Consider the following 18,604-nt stretch of genomic DNA (forward strand, 5'->3'; position numbering starts at 1 on the left):
GACTATCACAAGTCCCTTGAGGATGCTCTGAGCTCAGATACGTCTGGACACTTCAAGAGGATCCTCATCTCTCTGGCCACGGTGAGTGAGTTCACGGCCCCCCCCTGGGGGCCCGGGACGATGGCAGGGAGCTAGGAGCCCAGTCCTGATGAAGAAAGGGTGTCTTCCCCACCAATGTGCCTTCTCAGTCCCACTGCTGAGACCATGACTGCCTCATGTAAGGCCTTCTCCCACTGTTTACTTTCTTTTTTTTTTTTTTTTTAAAGTTTATTAATTTAGAGAGAGAGAGCACACAAGCAGAAGAGGGGCAGAGAGAGAGGGAGAGAGAGAATCCCAGGTAGGCTCTGCACTGTTAGTTCAGAGGCTGACGTGTGGCTTGATCCCATGAACTTTGAGAAAATGACCTGAGCCGCCTGGAGCCAGACACTTAACTGATTGGGCCGCTCGGGAACCCCTCACTTTTCAGTTTTCAAAGCTGGCTTGGTGCCACCTTCTCCCAGCAGGCCCTCCCCAGTGACCCTCAGCCCAGCTTTTTGGGCCCCCAGCTCATAGGGCAAAGCCACGTGGGTGACCTCCATATGACCCACAAGCTTCCTTCACCATCGCCTGACTTCCTGCAACCCGGTCGCCAGGCCCCGACACACAGCACTGCAAGCTCATTATGTCCGAGTCGCCCTGAGCTAAGTGCCTTCAGATTTAACGTTCACAACAGCCTCGCTCTGAGGGCAGGATTATTGCCCCCATGTGAAAGCTGAGAGAAAGGGTTCGGAGAGCCAGAGTAGCTGAGCCAACGTCCTGTGGCCGCTGAGGGGCAAAGAGGGTGGATGTGTGGGGACTGATCTTTCTCGCTGGTCCTGCTGCAGGGGAACCGTGAGGAGGGAGGAGAAGACCGGGACCAGGCCCGGGAAGATGCCCAGGTGAGAACCCCCCAAGTGGTTCTAGCTGACATCCGTCCGTGCCAGACCCTGGCTGTCTGGGAGTGGGGAAGGCCCCTGGCAGGGACATGGCTGACTTAGTTGGTGGATATTTAGACTCATGGACCCCTTGCACCTCTCTACCCCTTAGAAGCAAGACTTCGAGTGTTTTCACAACTTCCAGAAAGATTGTCACGACTGTGGTGCTGGTCCTACTGGCATTTCCTGGGTGAAGAGTAGGCTGAGAGCCCTCAGACCTTCAGAGCTGAGAGGGCCTTATAGATCATCCGGGTCAAACTCCTCATGTTACAGTGGGAAAATGGAGGCCCAGGGAGGATGAATAACTTCTGGAAGTCACACAGCAAATCAATGGCCCAGGTAGAATTGACCCAGAGGGAGCAGGTCCAGAAGCTTGCTGGGAAGGGGCCCTGAGTGCTAATGGTCTCGAGTTTATTATTTATGAAATGGAACCAAGATTGAAGGAAGTGTCCTGGGAAAACCTAGAAAATGAGTTCATCCGGGGCTGGGATCTTTGTCCTGCTCACTGATATATCCAAAGTGGCACATGGTCAGAACTCAGTAAATATTTAATATTAAATGAATAATGGAGTCAAGGGCTCTCTTAGGTCTCTTAGCTGCTCTGCTTCTGTCCTGCTCCTTAGGCTGGGGCACGTGAGGTCTGGAGGCTGGACAACCCCAAATCCGTCATCCCTGAGAGTCCTTATGGTTGGGCAGTCCCTCCTGAGGCCATGTGCGCTGTCCCCACTGACCTGTGCCTTGCTCCCAGTACCCTCTGGCCTGACCCAGGTCCAGGCGTTGGGCACAGACACCACAAACTGGGATCTGGCCCCGCTTCCTTTACAGTTGGTGGGTTGAAAAGAACCCTAATGGATTGGGGGTGGAGGCACCAGCTCCGACCCCTGCTCCGCCAACAGAGAAGTGGGGAGTGTTATACCAGCATCTGAGCTGCGAGAATCCTTAGCTGTAACCCAATGGTTACGAAACTATAAAATGCATACCAATACAAAGCATGATGCTAAGACTGTTTTATACTTTATCATATTCCCTTTTTTACGGGAGGAAAATGAAGCTCCTATCCAAGGGTTTGGTTTCTAAGTGGCTGTGGTGTGACTTGAATCCAGGCCTGCCTGACTCCAAAGTTTATGCTAATACAGGACCCAGTATGGCAGTTTACCTGCAGCTTCCAGACCAGGTGGCTGCTGCTTTCCAGTTGTGCGGCCCCTGGTTTGGAATGCAGGTGTGAGAAGCTGCAGGGCTCCGTTTAAATGTGGTTTTCCAGCGGCATGTGGGCGTATTTATGGGAGCTAGCCTGGGAACCCAGCCCCTGGGGCGGCCTGTTGAGGCCACGTTTCGTTCGCTTATTCAACATATGTGTATTAAGTACTACTACGAACAGTCTCATTGTGCCCTTGAGGGTATTTGAACGTGGCTTCCTCCTTAGAGCTCTCCCCAAATCCATCCTCCACCCTGAAATTCATCCTCTAGGGAATGAGTCCACCTGGGGCCTACCTATGGGGCTGTGCTTCCAGTTGTGGCCAGCAGGGGACAGTGGTGGGCCACACTGGCTAACAGTGCAAGGACGAAGGGGTGAGAGAGAACCTGGGTGGAAACACGGAGGCCTGCCCAACTCAGCTGCCCGTCCAGATTCACAGATGCTAGACCCTGATTAGTCTTCATATGGGCTCATTTTCTTCGAGCCAGAATACTTGGTTTCAAAAGTAATACATATTCCTCTGTAGAGCCTCTAGAAAATAGAGACGAGCCAAAATAAAGAAAGAAATCCATAACCTACTAGTAATAGCCATTGCTCGTATTTTGGAATATATCGCTTTAGTTGTCTTTTTGTGTGTATATAAAAATGCATTCCTGATGTATAACAGTTAAAAATTAATATTCTATGAGTACTGTTCCTATTGTTTTTAAAAACTGACATCCCTTCATGGCCATGTACTATTCCATTTAAGAAGCTACCAAGCTTTCTTTAACCAACCCTCTTCCTGGTCACCAACTCTTCCATCATATGCAGGAATGTTTTCCTTAAATAGGTTTCTCGAGGCGAAATGGGAAAGCCCAAGGAAAATGTCTACAAAAATTGAAGGCGTTTGGTCTGTAGAGGGGCACCTGGGTGGCTCAGTCAGTTGAGCGTCTGACTCTTGGTTTTGGCTCAGGTCATGATCTCACAGTTCATGAGATCGAGCCCTGCATCAGGCTCTGTGCTGACAGCACAGAACCTGCTTGGGATTCTCTCTGTCCCTCTTTCTCTGCCTCTTCCCCGCTCATGCCCTTTCTCTCTCTCTCTCTCTCTCTCTCTCTCTCTCTCTCAAACATTTAAAAACAACAAAAACAAAAATTGAAGGCATTTGGTCTGCAGAACCAGGTTGCTCCTAGAAAGATAATGCATATCAGTACTTGGCACTGTTTGTTTACACCTTCTCCTTCCCACACTCTACCCTCGGTGTCTAGCACACCCCCAAGCTCTCGGAAGTCCAGGTCTGTTATCACAGTGTGTGTGTGTGTGTGTGTGTGTGTGTGTGTGCGCGCGCGCGCGCGCGTGTGTGTACGTGTGTGCAGTGTTCACCTGTTGCCCCATAGGGATTGCCGATAGCTTCCTTTCCATCCTCCCCATGTTCTAGTTTGAGCAACAAATAATATAGGCAGTGTAATTACTGGAGACTCAGAGTGAAGAATTGGTGCCAGTTTGGGATACCTCAATCCCCAGGCTGTTATTTGTTAATAGAACAGTTTTATCGAAATATAATTGGTATACCATACTCTTGACCCACTTGAAGCCTATATGACTTTTAGCATCTTCATAGATTGAATGCAACCATCACCACCATCAATTTTAGGACATTTCATCACCCCCCAAAGAAACTCTGTACGTGTTGTACTTCTTTCTCGTTTCCTCCCAACCCTCCAGCCCTGAGTCACCACTAACTTACTTTCTGTTTCTATAGATTCACCCATTCTACACATTTCACATAAGTGGTGCCATACAATATGTGGCCCTTTGTGACTGGTGTCTTTCACTTAGTATGTTCAGTGTTCATCCACGTTTATCATATATCAGTACTTTATTCCCTCCCACTGCCAAATAATGTTTCATTGTATGTATATATCACTTTTTTTTTTAAGTTTATGTATTCATTTTGAGAGAGGGAGAGAAAAAGAGCACATGTTTGGGGGCGGGGAAGGATGGGGGTGGAGAGAGAAAGAGAGAATCCCAAGCAGGCTCCGAGTTGCACAGACCCTGATCTCGAGAACTGAGAAGATCATGACCTGACCCGAAATCCAGAGTCAGACGTTTAACTAACTAAGCCATCTAGGCACCCCATCTTTTTTTTTTAATCCATTCATCAGCTGACATTTGGGTTATTTCCACTTTGGGGCTATTCAGAATAATGCTGCTTGCTATAAACACATGTATGTGTTTGCTTTAGAAAATTTTTTTAATGTTTATTTTTGAGAGACAGAGACAGAGCACGAGTGGGAGAGAGGCAGAGAGAAGGGAGACACAGAATCCCAAGAGGCTCCAGGCCCTGAGTTGTCAGCCCAGAGCCTGACGCGAGGCTCGAACTCATGAATCATGAGATCATGACCTGAGCTGAAGTTGGGCACTTAACCAACTGAGCCACTCAGATGCCCCACATGTATACATGTTTGTGTGTGCACATATTTTCATGTCTCTTAGGTACATAGGAGTGGAATTGCTGGGTCCTATGATAGCTGTATGTTTAACTTTTGGAGGAACTTCCCAGATTGATTTTTGCCTGAAGTAGCTAGGCTAATAAGGAAAAGCCTTTGTGTCAAATGTTTGCAAAATTATTTTAGCATCCCACTGCATTTTTCATATTACACATATTACTGTCTTAAAGATGCTTTGAAAAAACAAATATGTCTGGGGTCCTCTGGCTCAAATAAATGAAAAATGACACGTCAGATTCTTTTGAAAAGAATGCTAGCATTTTTAGCACCACTTTTTAAAAATTGTGGTGAGAGGCACATAACACATAATAAAACATGACACATAGTAAAAGTTGCCATCTCAACCATTTTTAAGTATACAGTTCAGTGACGTCAAGGACATCCACGGTGTTGTGCAACCATCACCACCAGCCCTCTCCAGAACCCTTTTCATCTTGTAAAACTGAAACTGTGTGCTCATTAAACAGTAACTGCCCATCCCCCTCCCCCTGCCCCGGCAACCACCATCATACCCTCTGTCCCTGTGAATCGCACTACGCTGGGGACCGCGTGCAATTGCAGTCAAACAGCATTTCCCTGTTTGTAACTGGCTTATGTCACTTTCCATAATGTCCTCATGTTTCAGCCAAGTTTTTAATATAAAAAGGGGTGAATAAAAGCCAAAAGGATCCCGTAATCCCAGTAGCCCCAACAACACCTATCTGACATTAAAAGAAAGCATAAAAAGAACGCATTTGCACATTGAGAAGATGTGAACATAAAATCTCCGGAAAAATAAAATGCACAAGCTTTCCCAGCCCTTCTCTTCAAAGGTAACCACTGTCCATCTTGACTTGTGCCTCTAGCTTGGCTTACCACCAAATACATAAGTGTGACTGTGCATTTCCCTTTCCTTAGCTAAACTTTTTTTTTCTAAAGATTGGCTTTCCAGGCCTTTTTTTCCCCTAAGTTTATTTGCTTATTTTGAGAGAGACAGAGAGAGAGCACAAGTGGAAGAGAAGCAGAGAGGGAAAAGGAGAGAGGGGATCCCAAGCAGGTACCTCGTTGTCGGTGCAGAGGCCAATGTGGGGCTCGATCCCACAAACTGAGATCACAACCTGAGCCGAAACCAAGAGTCGGACACCTAACCACCTGAACCATCCAGGCACCCCGCCCCCAGCCTTTTCTTAGCTAGATAAAAGGAACATTATTATACACATATGCTGTCCTTAATTTTTTTGCTTAATTTAAAGGGAAACTCTCCTTATCAGTCTACTGTGCTGATGAGAGATTCCCTTTAAATAATATTCTTTTCAATAGTTGCATGGATTTCCATTATTGGGTAGCCATAGTGTGCTTATCAAATCACCGGGCTATTACTAGTTTCCAGTTTTTCTCTGTCACAAAGTTATGCTGCAGTGAACACCCTTGTATTATATCTTGAATGGCTTTGGCCAATCTATTGTTAAAGGCACACTCCTAGCCACGTAACCACTTGATCAAATGTCAGGTGCATTTAAAATTCTGAAAGACGTTGCCCATTTATATACCGGAAAGAGTGAAGGCTATTGTGAAGTTTATAAAGAGGATGGTTTTGGTTTGCCCAATAGAAAAAAGTGGTCGGCAGAGTTTCAGGGAAACAGGCAAGGGCAAAACCCAGTCTAGGGAATACAGGGCTGGCTGTATTTTGTTCCCAGGCACTCCAGGGCGCTGCTGCTTGCCTAACAAAATAGTGCCCTAATGACTCAGCGTAGCACAGTGATTAAAAGTCACCCTTGTAAAATGACTGGACAGCTGGCATCGTCCCACCTGATTTTGGCTTTGTGCCCTTCTCCCACAAGTCCCCTCCCTTCCTGACCTCAGCTTTCCTGTCTCTCCTGCTGTAACTTGAGGGGGTGAAATGACAGGTCTCAGACCCCCTTGTGGTAAAGGGTGTGGGGAATTCACTTCTCTTGCTCTAACTTCTGGGCAGCTCTGTGGAGACAGGCGTGCTGAGGGCTACAGTTGCCCTAGGTGGCTGGGGGTGCCAGGTAGAGTGCCCCGTTCTATGTCTGCCCCAACCCCTCAGGTGAATACTTCAGAGTTAACTCCCAGGCCTCTCCCCCTTGTGGGCTCTGGCCCAAAGATCAGGGAAAGGTGTTTTCCCTCCGCCCTGCCCCTGCCCCCAGGGCCCCAGAGCCCCTGAGCCACCCTCTCCCAGCCTCCTCTGACTCAAGCCTTCCCTCTCTCCCTCCTCTCTCTCCTCCCTGCTCTCAGGTGGCTGCTGAGATCTTGGTGAGTGTCCTGTTCTTCGCGGGGATTTTCATGGCTTCTCTGAGCGAAGGCTGAGTGACTGTGCCTCTGGAAGGGCCAAGCGGCCAGTCAGGCAGTGGTTGGGGCTGCCCCCAGGTTCTCTCTCCCCACTTCAGGGCCTCTTAAGAACCCCACTGGGTAAAAAATGGGCCAGGCAAGCGTTTCCCACATTTCATCCGCTCGCCTGCCACATGATTTGTGCCACACACCATCAGCCATGGGTAGTTTTCTTTAAAGGGGCCCTTTTGAAATCTGAAATGAACTCTTAAAGGGAAATTTAATGTCAATATAAATGGAACAGTGGCTGGCTGGAAGACTGTTGTGGAAGCATGTATATGTGGTGTGTCAAAATACATGTGTCCGTTTACCGCACTTGGCTAAACACTGGCTAGGCTGTTTCCTTTGCACATGGACAGACACACTTTCCCAGAGGGGCTTTCAGAAGGGCTTAAGGACATAAGAACTCTGAGTCCCCGTGCCCGGTACCTATTTGCCCTCCCCTGGGTCCCAGTCTCGAGGTCCTGAGGCCAGAGTGGAAATGCCTAGTGCTAAGCCCCTCTGTGTCAGTCCAGAGGGTTCCTGGGAACTGACGGTGGGGAACGTGGAGGCTGAGGAAGGAAGAAGGGGCCAATGTCAGCCTCCTTAGGTAGTTGCCCTCAGCCTAGGCAAAGACATGAAAGTGAGTAACCAAGGCCTTCCGGTGTCTTCCCTCCCAACTCCTTGCCCCCACCTGGTCTCTGCAGGAAATAGCAGACACACCCAGTGGAGACAAAACTTCCCTGGAGACACGTTTCATGACGATCCTGTGCACACGTAGCTATCAGCATCTCCGGAGAGGTGAGGTGTCAGTCCCTTCCCTTCCCAATGTAGCAGGAAGCTCCCCAGATCTGATGGGAGCCTCCCCGTTCTCTCTGACAAGAGGAGCCGGTTGCCCACTCCTTACCCCAGAATATTGTAGCTGGTGCCGAGTCGAGTCCTGGCTCTGCTGCTAACATTCAGCCCCAGACCAACCCCCTTCACCTCCTTAGGGAAGCAGGTGGGATGCCTGAGATAAGGGATGGCAGGTGGCTTCCGCCTCCAAAGCCACTTCAGTAGATTGGTAGTGGCTGCCTAGAATATTGTGTTGAAGATTTGAAGGTTCAGTGTCATGAACCTTTGCTGATGTCCGCCGGGAGCAAGGCAATGAGGGGTGCTAATGGCACAAGGACCGCCTGCACCTCTTTGAGCCCCAGGCTGTCACATGCACAGGGCGCACCAGTACATGGTGGCCCTGACATTAGGTGCTCAATGAAGCGCCCTGTCCACTAAGACATTTTTCTTTTAACATGCATTTGCCTGGCAGTCAAGGTGCTCTAGCTTAGTGGCTAAAAGAATGGACTTGGGAGCCAGATTGCCTCGATTTGAATCTCCCACTTACCAGCTGTGTGACCTTGGGCGAGGTAGTGAATATCTGTGCCTTAACTCCCTCATCTATAAATTGGGATTTTACACGGTTACACGATTGTTGTCAGGATACGAAAAATATAATGCGTGAAAAGCATTTTGGGCGATGCCTGGCACATAGTAACTTTCTCAGGGTCATCATGATGATTACTTACATTAATCTCTATCCCAACTTGACACAGGAGGAAAGGGAGGCCTAGAAGGGGGAAGGGGAATTACCTAAGGTCATTCAGTGAGCTCAGGGCAGACCTTTGCTAGGACCCAAGCTCCTTTTGCTATCCCAGCCTGGGTAGAACTGGTCTCAGGCTCTGGAGCCGTGTCTGATGTGACACAGATTTGGCTCTGAGCCCAAGGAGGCTCAGTGAGTCCTGCCCAGTGAGTGCACTTAGGCCTGGGCTGTGGCCATACCTGCTGCCCCTTCCCCCTTTCCTGGGGCATGGCCTGGGGGGGAGAGGAAGGGTGATCTCTCCCCTCCCTCTGAACTGAAGTTCACCCACCCTCTTCTCTTGGGGCCAGTCTTCCAGGAGTTTGTCAAGATGACCAACTATGACGTGGAGCACACCATCAAGAAGGAGATGTCAGGGGATGTCAGGGACGTGTTTGTGGCCATTGGTAACTAATGGGGACCAAAGGAAGGGGATGGACGTCCTGGGGAGGCTCTGGGGACACTGGGAACGTGGCCAGATTCCCTGGACAAGTGTGGCCGTGGCAACTTCCTAAGCTACTAATACTGGAAAATAACCCCTGCTGCTGCGGGGGTCCTGCCAGTGTGTGGTTGGTGGGGTAACATGAGGACTTGTTCCAGACTGCAGGGCAGGATGACGGAACAGCTTTCCCTGGGGAGGTAATGGGGGGCGGGGGGAGGCATGGCAACATCGGGTAGGGGCACAGTGTCCTGCAAGACTAGGGTGTGCACACGCACACTATACATGAGGAGTTGGGAAGGTTAGTGTACAATGCGATCTTTCCCCTGGGTTCCTGAGCCAGTGCATGGCCACATCTTGGGTGACCATGCCCTTGGGGTACGCATCTCCAGCCCCTTGCCCCCTGCCCTCCTCCCAGAGATACCTTTATATCCAGAGTCGTTCTGGCTTTCTGGCACTAGGGTCTTATTTCCTCTCCCTGAGCTGCCTGAGACACCCTTGTGTGGGCTCTGGGGCCTTGAAATCCAGCAGCTGCTGAGGGCTGGAGACCCCCTGGGCCTTGAGAAAGGGCAGGGACCGGCAGAGCCAGGCAGACGTTATCTGGGGTGGTGACGGGTGGGGGGCAGGGGCTGCCAGTGAGGCTAGAGCATGTAGGCTCTGGGGCAAGAGTCAGCCCCTGGGATTCACATGGTGCCTTCAGTTAGACCAATAGACACCCATTCTCTGGCATAATATTCCTCCAAATCAGTAGTTCTCAAACAGTGGGCTGCACCAGAGTAGGGAAGCCCACCATTCTGATTTGCACTAAAACCCCGAATGTCCCGGGCAAAGTGGGTTACCTCCCTTCAGAGTGGCGTTCTCAGCCCATCTGGGGAGGGCCGTGAGAATTTGCATTTCCACCAAGTTCCCAGATGCTGCTGCTGTAGCTGTCCAGGAACCATCCTCTGAGAATCGCCGCTCAAAATATTTCTTGAATCTGAGTCTGTAGGGTGGAGCCTAGAACCCAAGTTTTCAACAAGCTCTCCAGTGATTCTGATGCACTTAGAAGCTGGAGGCCCTGTGCCTTGGGCTTCTGAGGGTTTCTTCCCTTTGTGTCCTCCACTCACCTTGGTTAGCTGCAGGCACCTCAGCAGGATTGAGCTGCACCCCAGTGAGAGCCAGGTCTAGGATGAGCGGGAGGAGGGGCTTCGGGAAGGGGGAAGGAAGGTGTCAGGCCCTGAGGAGGAGCCCAGGGTTGGCAATGCCCTGCAGGCCCAGGCTGGGGGGAGAGGAGGTGGGCGGATACAGCTGGGGCCCTTAGTCTGGGCACGCCACCTCTGACCAAGTTTCCTGCATCTCTCTCCTCTTCCTACCAGTTCAAAGCGTCAAGAACAAGCCTCTCTTCTTTGCCGACAAACTGTACAAATCCATGAAGGTAAACTTGCATGTTTGTTCCTTTCCCTTCCTGCCCTTGTACTCACCTGCAAACATGGGTGTGTGCAGTTCCCCGGATCAGGACTCGTGGCAACTGTGACCACCCACTTGGTATTTACCAGCATCTGCCTCATGTCTGGCTCCACGATAGTAGCTCTCAAGTAGGGGTGATTTTTGTCCCCAGGGGAACATTTGGCAATGTTCAGACACAACCTGGGGAGTGTTGCTGTCCTCTGATGGGATGGGAGCGGGGACACCGCTCAGTAGCCTGTAATGCACAGGACAGATCCCGCAACGGAGAATGACACGGCCCCAAAGGCCAAGGTTGAGAAACTTGCTCTGGGGACACAGGGCTGAGTAGGGCTCAATCTCTGCCCTCTTGGAACTCACGTTCCAGTAGGTGACACAGTGTCACCTCCTATGACGAATAATCACAAAAGTAGCAAGTGCTGGGCTCTGGGACTAGCTCCGGCTTCCCGAAAACCCCGGCCACTCTGGCCACCTTCTCAGCCCAGCAAAGGGACTGCCCTTGGCTGCTCACAGAGCCTGGGCAGGCTGTTTGGTGGGAATGAGCCTGAGACCCCTCTCGGCCTACAGTCCTCCAAACATCATGGCCATTTATTGAGCGCTCACCACGTCCAGCTTTGACCCCCAAGTTGGTGTTCCTGAGCTGCGTGGGGGCAGAAGTGGGCCGTGGCTGCCCACACATCCCATGTCATGTGCCTGCTGCACGGGCCCCCTGTTAATTTCCCAGGGCTCCTTTATCAAATCACCACAAATTGACAACAGAGATTTTATTTTTTTGTGGTTCAAGAGGCCAGCAGTGAAAAATGAGGGTGTTAGGTTCCTTCTAGATGCTCTGAGGGGAATACTCTCCCATGTGTCTCTCCTAGAGCCTGGTGGTTGCCAGGAATCCTGGCATTTCCTGGCTTGCGGATGCCTCCGTCAGACTCTGCCTTATCTGCCTTATCTTCACGTGGCCTTCTCTGTGTGTATGTCCATGTGTCCTCTCTTACAAGGACTCGAGCTGTTGGGTCTAATCGCACCCTAATCCAATATGACCTCAACTCATTATATGTGCAAAGACCCTATTTCCAAATTAGGTCACCTTGTGAGATTCCAGGTGGATCTGAATTTGGGGGGCATACTATTCAGTTCATACAGGTTGGTTTTGCCTGTCTGGCCAGTCCCAGGCACAAGGGAAGCAGGGTCAGGACTACTTGTGGAAGACAGAGGCAGGATACCCCACCCTGGTTTGGAGGGAAAAGAGAGACAGGCAGACAGACACCCATGAGCTCTTGTCTGACCTGACCCTGTTTCTTCTCCTGCCCTGTGTCTCCTTCTCACCTGGCTCCACCAGGGTGCTGGCACAGATGAGAAGACCCTCACCAGGATCATGATCTCCCGGAGTGAGATTGACCTGCTCAACATCCGGCGGGAGTTCATCGAGAAATACGACAAGTCTCTCCACCAAGCCATTGAAGTAAGGGGGAGGGGTTAGAGGTCAGTGGGGCAGGGGGCGTGAGTGTCAGATCCCTGACCATGAGATTACAAGTCCTTTCTCTTCCCATAGTCTTTTTCTCAAGGAGTTCCCACTCAGGACATTGATGAACGAAAGACCTACTTCATTGTGTATACCAAAATAAATTCCAGATGGCTCGAAGGTTTATAAGGAAGATTTCCAGATAAAACAGCCTATTTTGTTTTTTGAAGATGACTTTATTGAAATATTATTTATAGACCATAAAGTGCACCTGTTTTCAATGTTTATTTATTTTTGAGAGAGAGAGAGAGAGAAAGAGAGATCGTGAGCAGGGGAGATATAGAGAGAGAGGGGGACAGAGGATCCAAAGCAGGCTCTGTGCCGGCAGCAGAAAGCCCGCTGCGGGGCTCCAACTCACAGACTGTAAGACTGTAAGACTGTGACCTGAGCCAAAGTTAGACTCTCAACCAATGGAGCCACCTAGGTGACCCAGTATTTTTTTTTAGCAGACTTAATGAGTTGTGCACCATCGCCACCATACAGTTTTAGAACATTTCCGTCACCCCACTAAGATCCCTTGTACCTCCTTACTTATTCCCACCCCTGCCCACCAAGCGACTTTGTGTCTCTATAGATTTGCCTTTTCTGGCTATTTCATAGAAATAGAACCATGTGATGTGAGATCTTTTGTATCTGACTTCTTTCACTTACAGAGCCCATTTTTTTGGCTTCGAGGTTGGCCAAGATCTTGAAGTTTGATACTGGGCTTGGCTGACAAGACTGGGAAATGTTAGAGCAGCTTCACACAGACTTGGTGGGGAGGATGTACATTGTTAGCACATCTTTGAAGAGTAGTCTGGCAGTTTTCAAAATGTTAAATGCGTACGCTTCGGACTTGCTGCTTCTGTATGTGGGAATCGATCCTATAGACCTAGCTACACATGTTCCCAAAGATGTGTAAGAGAATATTTATGTAGCAAAATATTGGAAGTCCTCTGTACAGAGCTGATTAAAGAAAGTATGGTACACCTATACGATAGAGCACGATACAACCATGAAAAAGCTTGAGGAGGCTCTATCTGCTGATTTCAGATCTCCTCTAAGCCAAAAAAAGTATGCCCAGAATAGTGTGAGTACTATGTGTCCATTTGTGTAGAAAAGGGACATTCTACACATATACATATTAGTATATGCTCAGATTGTTGCTGGGAAGGAACCCGCACAAGACAACAGTAATCGTAGCTCTCTCTTGATTTGGGGAAAGAGAAGTCAGGAATGGGAGATTTTTATTGTATCATCTTTCCTTTGACTTACATTGTTGTTTATAATGATGATTTTTTAAAATGATCATCATTTAAAATGATGATTTGATATAATGATGAGTTTACCAAAAAAAGGGAAAAAAAGCATATATCATAAAAATAAAAATGACAGGAGCCACTCTAAAAAGAGGGGAGAGTCTGGCCTCCCACAGTTCTGCTGGAGGCCAGATATTATGTGTCAAAAACACAATGACATTCACATAAATTCCTGCAAGGGCCTGGTACTCAGTAAGTGCTCCACAGTGTCTGTTCAAATAAGGAATCTCATTTGCGCATGTGTTAATGGCTGTGGGAGGAGGAAGGGAAGAACAGAGGGCAGGAACACTTCACAGAAGAAGGGGCATCAGAGGCCAGGCAGGATTTGGGAGTGGTGCAGAGGGCATGCTGGACACAGGAGTGGTAGGCATTAAAGTAGGAAGATGAACCTAGATGCTCCCAGAAGTGGGGGAGGGGGGTGAAGCCACCAAGCTTCATGGGGGTCAGACCACAAAAGGCCTTGAGGCCAGGCTGAGAGCTTGGACATTTTCCTGAGGGTAGTGGGGAGCCACAGAAGGGACATAGTCACATTTGTGTGTTTGGGAGACATTAGGCTGACAACAGCTGGGAGGAAGGGGCATTGAGGCCATCAGGATTGTTTTAACTCATTGCTCTTCCTCTGCTCCTGCCAGGGTGACACCTCTGGAGACTTCCTGAAGGCCCTGCTGGCTATCTGTGGAGGCGAGGACTAGGGCGACCAGCTTTGGCCGGCACCTGTGCCGAGAAATGGTCAGCAGCACCAGCCGCCATGACCGAGCCTAACTGCTCCAGCTCCAGAGACTAAGGAAGGGACAGGGGTGGGGGGAGGGGGTCAGGGGTGGGCTTTTGTCTTCAGCTGGGGTTTAGGAAAGGCTCCCACTCCCACAGGCCACTAAAGGCCCAGCACGGTCACTTCTGCTCACATGTGAGCAACTGAAGAGCCGTAGCCACAAATCCCGTCCACCTCCACTCCCCATCTTCCTCTTCAGCCCTTCCCAGCTTCCATCCCTTACGGCAGCCCTTGCCCTGCTTTGGGCTTTGTCAAATCCAAAAACATACTGAGCCTCTGTCTGTGAAATGAGTGAAGCATGTGCTTTGAATGGCAGCGTGTGGTGGCAGGTGCCGATTAAGTGTCCTGGGGGAGAGAAGGGTCGGGTCAATGCCTTCCAGCCAATTGCCAGTCCCCCCACTGTTTCACCACTTGCCCCCATCCAGAGAGATGGAACCGGGAGTCTGGCTACCTGGGTTCAAATTTGCATCTGCCACGTGTATGCGTTCTAGCTTCAGGCCAACCTCTGTCCCTGCCTGAGTCTCTACTCTCTTATCTACAAAGTAGGAGAGTTGGATGAAAGGATGTTGGCTTTCTCTAACGTTGACAGTGTAAGATGTGCCCCCAAGTCATTCCCTTTCCACTTTCCTCTCTAACTAGAAACAGACATACAGACACATAAACATATTTCCCACGGGGTCTGTGTTTTTGACCTAGACCTGCCGCTGGATTGTCCTCATGACAGCCTGAGGTATTCACCCACCCAGGAGTAAGTTCTACCCTCATGCTCTTGACTGGGAATCTGAGTGAGAGTCTGAGCTAACATCTAGCCTGGAAAGGCTGTCTCAGTCCCCACCAGGTCTCAGATACTCCCTCCTCCCTCTGCTGCCTGGACGTGTCTCTGTGCATTCTTCATTCATTACAACCAAACCAAAACTTCCTCTTTTGAGCTCTTCAAGGGCACCAGATGTGATCGTGATCTGGGGAGGCCCGTGGAAAGTTTCTACTTTGTGAAGATCACTGATAAGCAGCAGCTTCTCCGTCTCCCTTCCATCGGATGTGTTTCTGCTCTGAGACTTGGGTCTGAAGTTGTCTGGTGACGGTGACAGAGGTGCGAGGGCGCCTGCTGACTGGGGGGCCCTGCTCCCTATCCTGACTGGCCTGACCTACTTTGACAAATCAAGTGTGTCTGCTATAGTAGCTGTGCAGGGGGCACAGGGTTTGGGAAACTTGATTGACCTTGGGCCCGCCACTGCCCTTACTGGGCCTCAGTTTCTACATTTGTACAGTGAGGGGTTGGATCCAACAATTTTTTTTTTTAATTTTTTTTAATGTTTATTTGTTTTTGAGAGAGAGAGACAGAGCGTGAGCAGGGGAGGGGCAGATAGAGAGGGAGACACAGAATCCAAAGCAGGCTCCCGGCTCTGAGCTGTCAGCACAGAGCCCAACTTGGGGCTCGAACCCACAAACCATGAGATCATGACCTGAGCCAAAGTCGGACGCTTAACTGACTCAGCCACCCAGGCGCCCCTGGACCCAGTGGTTTTAAAGAGTCCTATCTTCATCTCTGCCATAATGAGGCTGAAAGCAAGATGGTTTATCTTGTTCTGTCCTCCACTTTCTTCCCTCCACCAGGCTGGGAACCCACATCCCAGGAGAGTCAGCTGAGAGCTTTTTTGGGTATTTACCCAACTTACTGCAACTGTTATCAAAAGACAAATTAACACAGTGGTTAAAAGCTGTGGAGTCAGGCCCTTGCCACTAACTGACCGTGAGCATGGCATTTCTGAGCCTCAGTTTCCTCATCTAGAGAACAGGGCGTCCAGTTCCACCCATCTCTTAGCCTTTGAGGAGGAAATGAGGTAATGCAGGGAAGTACTCGGCAGGGGCCTGCCTTGCCCGGAGTCAGCTGTCGGGCACCACCTGCCCAGAGCCAGGCCCCGTTGTAGGAGGCTGATAAGTGGATCCCAAGATGTTTTCTGATTCTGCTATCAAGTCAACTGCAGATTACAGAGGCACCCAAAAACAAACATGAAAGCACCTTAAAAACATGTGCCAAGGGAAGAACAGTTCTGGGAGTGGCAAGGAACGAGTGATGGAATCGGAGGGAATAGAAGGGGGAGGCCCCCTGAGGCCAAGGGGAACACACAAGCAGAGAGGCCAGGAATGTCTCAAATTCCCAGAAACCAGGAATGAGGATAGCTGAAACTGATCACTCGCAATGTACAAGCCTGGTGTAGTTCCTCAAGGTGCAATTTTCACTTGCTTTTCAGTTAAGGTGGGTTGCATTCTGGGATTGGTCTCTAGTAGGAGGGAGACCCTTAGGGCTTGTGGGATGAGGCAGATGGCATTAGAAATGGGAGTGTGCACCCAACTATGGGGGAATGTCAGGATTTTATCTTACACCACAGGGGAGCCTTTGGAGGTTCGTAGAGGGAAGGTATGCATCTAGCCACACACTTGAGAAAAACCGTGTGAGGGAAGGGTGGCCAGTTGGAAGCCTAAAGCAACAATCCCACTTAAGACTCAGGTGCCTGCAGAGCAAATCACATTTTTTTTCCCTTGGAGCTGTGGCAGAGGAGGCAGCAGCCACTATTCAGAATCCCTGCGCTTCATTCATTCATTCGTTCATTCATTCGTTCATTCATTCACTCTTGCAGCTTACACTTCTGGAATGCCTCCTGTATGCTGTGCCATATGTGGTGGATACTAAAGATATCAAAACTTAAGACTGTTGCCTCCTAATCCTTGAGAGCGGACATTTGAGTGTCCCTGTCACCCAGCTTACTCCAAAACACGCTGTTAAATGACACCGGAGATTGCTTCTGTGGCCAAAGTTCAATGGAGAGAAGTGGCGGGGGACTAAATTAAAACTAAAAGGAAAGAGAAAGCAGAAGCCCAAACCACTGCTGTCTCAAAATGGGAGAAAAGGAGGATGGTGGTGATGTTCTAAGTGTGGAAGGGGCCCTCGGAAAGTCTCACCTCCCTCTCCCTCTCACAGACAACTGTCCCAAGGGCACTTAGCGTTTCTGCGGCAGGCAGGACTGGAACCCTGCAGTCCTGCCCCATCTGGTGCTCTTGGACCCCCGCCCGTGTCTTCTCCCACTGTCTTCCTTCTTCTCCCTTCTGCCACGGGGCTTCTCTCTCAGCCTCTCCCCAGCCCCGCCCCTTGCTCTTCGCCCGGCCTCCTGCCTCCAGCCCTGCATTTTCCGTTCAGAGTGAACCCTTCTCAGAAGCTCCAGACTGGGAAGCTCCAACCTCGCTCTTTGGGGCCACAGGGAAACATCTGAAATGACTGGCCGGGAGGCGGTTGCCCTTCTAACCCGAGCAGAGAGCCGCTATTTGAGAACTGCCATGGCCACATTTCCAGCTGTTGGACAGCGGTGTGGGAACTGCTGGCTATCTGGAACCCCCTGATGTTTACTGTGCCCCAGCTTTGCTGAGAATAATGGGTAATCCCACGGGAGGAGGGCAAGGGTAATCACCCTTATTCTAATGAGGAAACCAAGGGTCCAAGCGGTCAAACAAACTGCCTGAAGGTACAGGACACGTGGATTGAGCTGGAAATGGTCTTGCAGCTCATCCAAACCAAAGCTCTTGTTTCAGGAGTTCAAAAATCAAGACCCAGTGACCATGGTCTTACTAAAGGCTAGGTCTGGGATTAGCACCTGGGTCTCCTGATTCCTGCTCTGCTCACTACCACAGGTCTTCGTCCTCTTGGTTACGGAAGCCAGGCTGAGCTGAGAATGGGAGGGAGAAGTGTCAAGTTGCCCAACCCGAATTTCAGAACCCAAAAGCAGCACATCGGTGTTCTAACAAGCCTCTTAGACCTCAGGTTTCCCCAGGCAGACTTCCTCACTTTACAGTTGGGTTAGGCAAGCAGGAAATTCTCGTTCTTAACTGAGCCCTCTACTCAGAGGTTAACCTATGGAGGCAGGCAGGCTGGCTGGATCGAATCCCAGTCAGCCACTTAGAAGTAGATAAGTCACTTGGCCTCCCTATGCCTTGATTTCCTCATCTGTAAAATGGGAATGACAAAGGTTGCTATTTCACAAGGTTGTTGTGAATCAAAGAAGCCAATGCATGCACATCTCTGAGCACACTATCTGGGACATAATAAGAACTCAATATCAGCTCTTTGGTATTAATAAGTAGGCTAGGTTCCATTTCATAAAGGAGAAGAACCCAGAAGGGGAGTCCATGCTAAAGTGTGGACCTTACCCTCCAGGCCTTGGCCAGCCCCAAAGGTGCAAGGGACAGGAGTAGAGATGTCCTTTAGAAAGACATCTCTGTGGCCAGTGTGAAGAAGGAAACGGGCTGGGAGACCATTGGACTGGCTTGCAGTGTTCCTCCGATATAGAAGGATGAGGACAGGAGCCAGGGCAGGAAAGCAGACATGGAGAAAAGAGCCTTAAGAAAAACATGGTGGTGTGAGAAACCAAGGAAACTGCCCAATCTGCCATGGGGGATTAGAGAGGGAGGGAGATACAAAGCCAGAGGTAATGTCATTACCCGGGAACCCAGAGGCAGCAGGTGCTTTTACAAGCAGCATGTGAGGCTGGAGACTTCCAGTGCAGGCCATCTCACTGCCCACCTCTCAGGTG

At 49.9% G+C, this 18,604-nt stretch overlaps 1 protein-coding gene across 3 annotated transcripts in view; it reads left to right on the forward strand.

The window, feature by feature from the left end:
• The window catches only part of ANXA6 (annexin A6), a 49,299-nt gene extending 34,990 nt beyond the window's left edge, over nucleotides 1-14,309 (forward strand). Inside the window, exons 19-26 of one of the 3 annotated variants that reach the window (XM_045436915.1) lie at nucleotides 2-81; nucleotides 864-917; nucleotides 6,876-6,893; nucleotides 7,655-7,748; nucleotides 8,871-8,966; nucleotides 10,354-10,412; nucleotides 11,772-11,894; nucleotides 13,885-14,309. In XM_045436915.1, the coding sequence (XP_045292871.1) occupies nucleotides 2-81; nucleotides 864-917; nucleotides 6,876-6,893; nucleotides 7,655-7,748; nucleotides 8,871-8,966; nucleotides 10,354-10,412; nucleotides 11,772-11,894; nucleotides 13,885-13,944 (584 nt within the window). In that variant the 3' untranslated portion in view covers nucleotides 13,945-14,309. Of the gene's footprint in view, nucleotide 1; nucleotides 82-863; nucleotides 918-2,127; nucleotides 2,194-6,875; nucleotides 6,894-7,654; nucleotides 7,749-8,870; nucleotides 8,967-10,353; nucleotides 10,413-11,771; nucleotides 11,895-13,884 lie in introns of those variants that run through there. The other 2 variants (XM_045436926.1, XM_045436937.1) reach the window with 2 other exon arrangements.
• Nucleotides 14,310-18,604: the final 4,295 nt, after the last annotated feature.

Source organism: Leopardus geoffroyi, chromosome A1 (assembly GCF_018350155.1).
Source record: "Leopardus geoffroyi isolate Oge1 chromosome A1, O.geoffroyi_Oge1_pat1.0, whole genome shotgun sequence".
In the NCBI taxonomy this organism is placed as follows: Eukaryota; Metazoa; Chordata; class Mammalia; order Carnivora; family Felidae; genus Leopardus; species Leopardus geoffroyi.